The 7,500-nt window shown below is 37.4% G+C and overlaps 2 protein-coding genes across 2 annotated transcripts in view; one reads left to right on the top strand and one right to left on the bottom strand.

Moving 5' to 3' along the window:
- The window catches only part of LOC137647102 (E3 ubiquitin-protein ligase RING2-like), a 333,410-nt gene that overhangs the window by 195,513 nt on the left and 130,397 nt on the right, over positions 1 to 7,500 (bottom strand).
- Positions 6,339 to 7,500, top strand: part of LOC137647101 (galactosylgalactosylxylosylprotein 3-beta-glucuronosyltransferase P-like) — a 260,241-nt gene continuing 259,079 nt past the window's right edge. Inside the window, exon 1 of the mRNA XM_068380328.1 lies at positions 6,339 to 6,677. Within this exon, the coding sequence (XP_068236429.1) occupies positions 6,620 to 6,677 (58 nt within the window). The 5' untranslated portion in view covers positions 6,339 to 6,619. The remainder of the gene's footprint in view (positions 6,678 to 7,500) is intronic.

Below are 7,500 nucleotides of genomic sequence, written 5' to 3'. Positions count from 1 at the left end.
GGCTAAAATTCAGCAAAAGGCGGGACTAAAATTCAGCAAAAGAAGGCATGGCTGAAATTCAGTAAAAGAAGGCGGGGCTGAAATTAAGCAAAAGAAGGCGGGGCTAAAATTCAGTAAGAGAACGCGGGGCTAAAATTCAGCAAAATAAGGTGGGGCTAAAATTCAGCAAAAGAAGGCTGGGCTAAAATTCAGTAAAAGAACGCGGGGCTAAAATTCCGCAAAAGAAAGAGGGGCTAAAGTTCAGCAAAAGAAGGAGGGACTAAGATTCACCAAAAGAAGGAGGGGCTAAAATTCAGCAAAAAAAAGCGGGACTAAAATTCAGCAAAAGAAGGAGGGGCTAAAGTTCAGCAAAAGAAGGAGGGACTAAGATTCACCAAAAGAAGGTGGGGCTAAAATTCAGCAAAAGAAAGCGGGACTAAAATTCAGCAAAAGAAAGCGGGGCTAAAATTCAGCAAAAGAAGGAGGGGCTAAAGTTCAGCAAAAGAAGGAGGGACTAAGATTCACCAAAAGAAGGTGGGGCTAAAATTCAGCAAAAGAAAGCGGGACTAAAATTCAGCAAAAGAAAGCGCGGCTAAAATTCAGCAAAAGAAAGCGGGACTAAAATTCCGCAAAAGAAGGAGGGGCTAAAGTTCAGCAAAAGAAGGAGGGGCTAAGATTCACCAAAAGAAGGCGGGGCCAAAATTCAGCAAAAAAAAAAGGGGGGGGAATAAATTCATCAAAAGAAGGGGCTAAATTTCAGCAAAAGAAGGAGGGGCTAAAAGTCAGCAAGAGAAGGGGGGGGGGTCTAAAATTCAGCAAAAGGTGGGGCTAAAATTCAGCAAAGGAAGGCGGGGCTAAAATTCAATAAAAGAAGGCGGGGCTACAATTCATCAAAAGAATGCGGGGCTAAAATTCAGCAAAAGAATGCAGGGCTAAAATTCAGCAAAAGAATGCGGGGCTAAAAGTCAGCAAAATAAGGAGGGGCTAAAATTTAGTAAAAGAATGCAGGGGTAAAATTAAGCAACAGAATGCGGGGGCTAAAATTCAGCAAAACAAGGTGGGGCTAAAAGTCAGCAAAAGAAGGCAGGGTTAAGATCCAGCAAAATAATGAAGGGCTAAAATTCAGCAAAAGAAGGCGGGGCTAAAAGTAGGCAAAAGAAGGCTGGGCTAAAATTAAGCAACAGAATGCGGGGGCTAAAATTCAGCAAAAGAAGGCGGGGCTAAAAGTAAGTAAAAGAAGGCTGGGCTAAAATTAAGCAAAAGAAGGTGGGGCTAAAATTCAGCAAAACAAGGTGGGGCTAAAAATCAGCAAAAGAAGGCAGGGTTAAGATCCAGCAAAATAATGAAGGGCTAAAATTCAGCAAAAGAAGGCGGGGCTAAAAGTAGGCAAAAGAAGGCTGGGCTAAAATTAAGCAACAGAATGCGGGGGCTAAAATTCAGCAAAAGAAGGCGGGGCTAAAAGTAAGTAAAAGAAGGCTGGGCTAAAATTAAGCAAAAGAAGGTGGGGCTAAAATTCAGCAAAAGAGGGAGGGGCTAAAATTCAGCAAAAGAAGGCGGGGCTAAAACTCAGCAAAAGAAGGCTGGGCTAAAATTAAGCAAAAGAAGGCGGGGCTAAAATTCAGCAAAAGAAGGCGGGGCTAAAATATAGTAAAAGAAGGCGGGGCTAAAATTTAGTAAAAGAAGGTGGGGCTAAAATTCAGCAAAAGAAGGCGGGGCTAAAATTTAGTAAAAGAAGGCGGGGCTAAAATTCAGAAAAAGTGGGAGGGGCTAAAATTCAGCAAAAGAAGGCGGGGCTAAAATTCAGCAAAAGAAGGCGGGGCTAAAATTTAGTAAAAGAAGGTGGGGCTAAAATTCAGCAAAACAAGGTGGGGCTGAAATTTAGTAAAAGAAGGCGGGGCTAAAATTCAGCAAAAGAAGGCGGGGCTAAAAGTCAGCAAAAGAAGGCAGGGTTAAGATCCAGCAAAATAATGAAGGGCTAAAATTCAGCAAAAGAAGGCGGGGCTAAAAGTAGGCAAAAGAAGGCTGGGCTAAAATTAAGCAACAGAATGCGGGGGCTAAAATTCAGCAAAAGAAGGCGGGGCTAAAAGTAAGTAAAAGAAGGCTGGGCTAAAATTAAGCAAAAGAAGGTGGGGCTAAAATTCAGCAAAAGAGGGAGGGGCTAAAATTCAGCAAAAGAAGGCGGGGCTAAAACTCAGCAAAAGAAGGCTGGGCTAAAATTAAGCAAAAGAAGGCGGGGCTAAAATTCAGCAAAAGAAGGCGGGGCTAAAATATAGTAAAAGAAGGCGGGGCTAAAATTTAGTAAAAGAAGGTGGGGCTGAAATTCAGCAAAAGAAGGCGGGGCTAAAATTTAGTAAAAGAAGGCGGGGCTAAAATTCAGAAAAAGAGGGAGGGGCTAAAATTCAGCAAAAGAAGGCGGGGCTAAAATTCAGCAAAAGAAGGCGGGGCTAAAATTTAGTAAAAGAAGGTGGGGCTAAAATTCAGCAAAAGAAGGCGGGGCTGAAATTTAGTAAAAGAAGGCGGGGCTAAAATTCAGCAAAAGAAGGCGGGGCTAAAATTCCGCAAAAGAAGGCGGGGCTAAAGTTCAGCAAAAGAAGGCGGGGATAAAATTAAGCAAAAGAAGGCGGGGGTAAAAATAAGCAAAAGAAGGCAGGGCTAAACTTCAGTAAAAGGTGGGGCTAAAAATAAGCTAAAGAAATTTTCAAGATTATTATGAGTTTTTTTTCAGGTAAGCTGGAAGTTAAAAAAGATTCAATTGTTCACTTTTTTATTTTCATATATATACGTAACAACAACTAAAATAATAATAATAATAATAATTCCATATCCCTTCAAAATATAGCATCAAGAGCAACAATAATAATAATAATAATAATAATAATAATACCATACTACAAATATATATAATAATAATAATAATAATAATAATAATAATAATAATACCATACTACAAAAATATATAATAATAATAATAATAATAATAATAATAATAATAATAATAATAATAATATGAGTAATTAAAGGTTTCGGACCTCCGCAAATGAATATGGCCAACATTTTACTGAAGTCTAGGGATATCGCCTCCCACTTTTCATATGTTGGCTGACGGTACAGTCTTCGTAGATGATGAAAAGTGCAATGTTGATTCAGAATCGTAATATTGATCCATACCACCTCCAAAATTTCGTGGTTTCTTCCGAAGCATAATATCTATCCATCGTTAAAATTTGGTGAGAATCCAATGTGTCAATTTGTTGTTGACGTAATCTTTAAAATTATGAGAAACCCAAATCCGGATCTAGAATCCGGATTCGGTAACGGATCATCTTAACAAATTTATGGAGTTGTCCATGGCGGTCTTAAGATCTATTTGTGGTGAAAATTTCGTAAAAATCCGTCAGTTTATTTTAACGTTGCCTTTAAAATGGCGAAAATGCAAAATTTAACGGGGTCGTCCATGATGTAAGATCTATCTGTTGACGGAATTTCGTCAAAATCCGTCGAGTAGTTTTGACGTAATCCAGTCTACAGACACACGCACACAGACAATTAAACCGACTCGAAAATATAACCTCCTTGGCGAAGTAATAATAATAATAATAATAATAATAATAATAATAATAATAATAATAATAATAATAATAATAATAGCAGTTCCCATTTCGGCTTGCTCTTCACACCCAAATAATACTGAGTGTAACAGTTTGCTTATTCTCTCACGACCAGCTTCTAGTTTATCCTTGACAATTATGTTCGCTGAAAATGCATTGTGGTAACACTGCCGTGGAGGCTCTTGCAGCATTATTGAATTTAATAAAGAATATCAACTCTAATGTCTAATAAAGGCTACGTTTTCTTTTAATATTAGTTCACTCTAGCATCAAGAAGAAATTGTTGGGGGCAACGAATGAATAAATGACTAGATTTTATATGTACAGTTGGAAACATGAATTCCTGACACACCTCGCCCTAAGGAAGCGCACCCTATTACACCCTTATTATTATTATTATTATCATTATTATTATTATTATTATTATTATTATTATTACTTGCTAAGCTACAACCCTAGTTGGAAAAGCAGGATGCTATCAGCCCAGGGGCTCCAACAGGGAAAATAGCTCAGTGAGGAAAGGGAACAACGAAAAATAAAATATTTTAAGGGCAACAATATTAAAATAAATATCACTTTATAAACTATAAAAACTTTAACAAAACAAGAGGAAGAGAAATAAAATATAAGACAGAACAGTGTGCCCGAGTGTACCCTCAAGCGAGAGAACTCTAACCCAAGACAGTGGAAGACCATGGTACAGAGGGTATGGCACTACCCAAGATTAGAGAACAATGGTTTGATTTTGGAGTGTCCTTCTCCTAGAAGAGCTGCCTACCATAGCTAAAGAGTCTCTTCTAACTTACTGCGCAGAGAGTAACCGAGCAGACAACATGGGGGAAAGATGGTAGAGGTGGGCGGGGCTAAACACAGGAACTCTCCGCACAGTGAGGGTGTGAGAGGGTGCATTTCATTAGGGCCAGGTGTGCCAGGAATTCCTGTGTCCAACTGTATATGACCTCTTGACTGTTCATTTTCACATAGGTCTTGGGGTGCTTTTTGCGCTGAAAACATTGAATTTAAAAGGGAAATTTTCCAGGAATCCTAGTGGGATTTGAACATACCCATCCCTCTAAAGAAACACACAAGATTTTTTTTATCAACTTGCATAGACAAATTTAAGTAAATTTGATAAAATTCGAAATAGAATTATAATTGCCATCAAAGGCTAGCGTAAGTATCTTTTCGCAATAGTGTCCTATCTTTAAATGTTTTAAAGGCCATTCACGAATGGCAGCGGCAAGGGACAGTGACATTGCCCTGGCTAGTAGGACAATACCCTAAAGACTGATCATATATACGTATGATCAGCGCCTAAGCTCTCTCTCCACACAAGCTAGGACCAGAGAGGGCTAGGCAATGGCTCCTGATGACACAGACTTCCCCAAACCAATACCCTATTCCTTAGCTAACAAGGATGGTGAAGCTGCAGACACTACAAGATACTGCTTGAGCGGGACTCGAACCCCACTCCTGCAGAACGCCAGACAGGGCCGTTACCAAAACTATAGATATACTTTTACTTTATAGACTGACATATACAAAACACGCATTTGACACTTTCTAAACCTGGTAGCGAGGCGGGAGAAATAGAAAAGTTGATGGTCATATAAAGTTTGCTCATTTCTCCGGAGGAAATGTGATGAATATATCCCTCGGGAGACTTCCCCAAGATGGACTTTCCTTTCCAAATTCAAAACTGTCTTCTGGTTATATTTATTGTGGATACTTTTAATGGAAGGACGAAAGTTTTCGCCAATAAATGTTTATTTGTCAGTTTGTATTTACGTGTTTTTACACACATACACACACACACACACATATATATATATATATATATATATATATATATATATATATATATATATATATATATATATATATATATATAATGATATTTGTTTTGTTTTGATACATATACGCATGCTCACATTCGTGATTATATTTCAATTCATTCATTCATTCATTCATATATACACACATACACACACACACACACACACATATATATATATATATATATATATATATATATATATATATATATATATATATATATATATATATATATATGCGCGTGTGTGTATGCAATCAAGATTACATAACTGTAGCGTTAACCAGAAAGATTACGAGAAAACTCCAAATCTAAACATAGTAATGTGATCTCAAGTAAGATGCCACGTCTTAGTTTATGTGCATCTCACTTGAGATCACATATTCCCATTACCTTCTGCACGTTGAAAATAAAAATGTATTTATTCATTTATTCCATGTATGTATCAGTAAAATAAAAATAAATAACCCCTTTAATCAATCCATCGATTTATAGACATGGAATAAACTATTGTTACTTTGCCAGAGGTCAACGACTCTAAGCTAATTCGTAAATAAATCATTCGTTTGCTCAAAACATAAACATAGGCCTAGACGAAGTTTTAAACTTCTCCCTTCTGTGATATAGATAAAAGCGAGCACCCGAAATGCCGATTTATTTGAGAGTAACTACAGAATAGAGGAACTCACACGAGCAATCGCGCGAAAGCCTCGAAACAACGTTAGGAGCTATATGGAGCGCTCAACCCCTCTCTCTCTCTCTCTGCATGACTATTGATTCGAGTATTGACTTGGAGCTCTACTCTCCGTTGCGGCTCGTCCTCGGACGCACGCACACACGTACAGACATACACTCGGCAGCCACGCGCTCCGAGACTCGCTCACACACATACACTAACGCTCTCTCTCTGGCTCAGTTGAAGTCAGTTCCTCGCTGACAACCGGTCGTTTTGGAGGGGTTGGTTGGCTCATTCCAGCCGGTGACGCTTCGGTCTATCGTTGTACTGAGAGAGTTTGTTGTTGTGGGTGAGTTACCTCTCTCTCCCCACACCTCTCTCTTTCTTATCCTCGAAGAACAATGCGGTAAAATAGACGGCAATAGTGATAGTTCTCGATAGTGTATCTGAATAAATAGGAGACACAAGACTTCATCTGTAATGTAAACAGTTGACTCTCGAGTTGGTCTTCGTGCCATAACAATGGGTTTCCTGTTCAAATACAATCATCATCGTCCCAGAAACACGGGAATGTGGTCGGGTAAGTGTGAAACTCCTCTGTTCTGTTTGGTCTTGCTGGAGCCGTTCAATGTCAGCTGTGTTGATGTCAGTTAGCGTTTGTGTGTGTGTTTGTTTATGTGGATTTGTGTTGTGGTAAAGTTAAGTTCTTGCTAGAACGATTAATGCTACATTTAAGCAGTGTCAGTTTGTGTGCATATACTGTGTATATATATATATATATATATATATATATATATATATATATATATATATATATATATATATATATATATTGCATTGAAGAGGCAAAGTTTAGTTCTAATTGGATCTAACACTAAATCTAGTTAGTGTTAGTTTGTGTGTGTGTATGTATATATATATATATATATATATATATATATATATATATATATATATATATATATATATATATATATATATATATATATATTACGAGACAAAGTTTAGTTCCCATCGGATTATGTTTATCAGTCAGCTTCGGCGAATGTAAGCAATACTTGGCGTGACAAACTTTAGGTTCCGCTAGATTATGCACGATCAGATACTTCGGTGCTTGTAAATGAATGTGTATAACTTTCATTGCAATTTCTCTCTGTTAACGAATGGTTAAGATTAAGTTATTTCTATTTCATGTCTGGGTAAAATAATTTTAACACAATTAACTAAAGTTAAGTAAAATATTCAAATTAGAGGAAAAAGTTTTAAAATCTCCGTCTGAAAGTTTACTGATGAATATCATATATTTGATTTCCATAATGAAATATGATTCATTCAAAGTGCTCTTTTCTTTGCACAAAATATCTGATAAACAAATATCTGAATATCTGATAAACAAATATTAA

The sequence above is a fragment of the Palaemon carinicauda genome, chromosome 9 (assembly GCF_036898095.1).
Source record: "Palaemon carinicauda isolate YSFRI2023 chromosome 9, ASM3689809v2, whole genome shotgun sequence".
Lineage (NCBI taxonomy): Eukaryota > Metazoa > Arthropoda > Malacostraca > Decapoda > Palaemonidae > Palaemon > Palaemon carinicauda.
The sequence above is the reverse complement of the archived record's forward strand: the minus strand, read 5'-3'. Positions and strand labels throughout refer to the sequence as shown.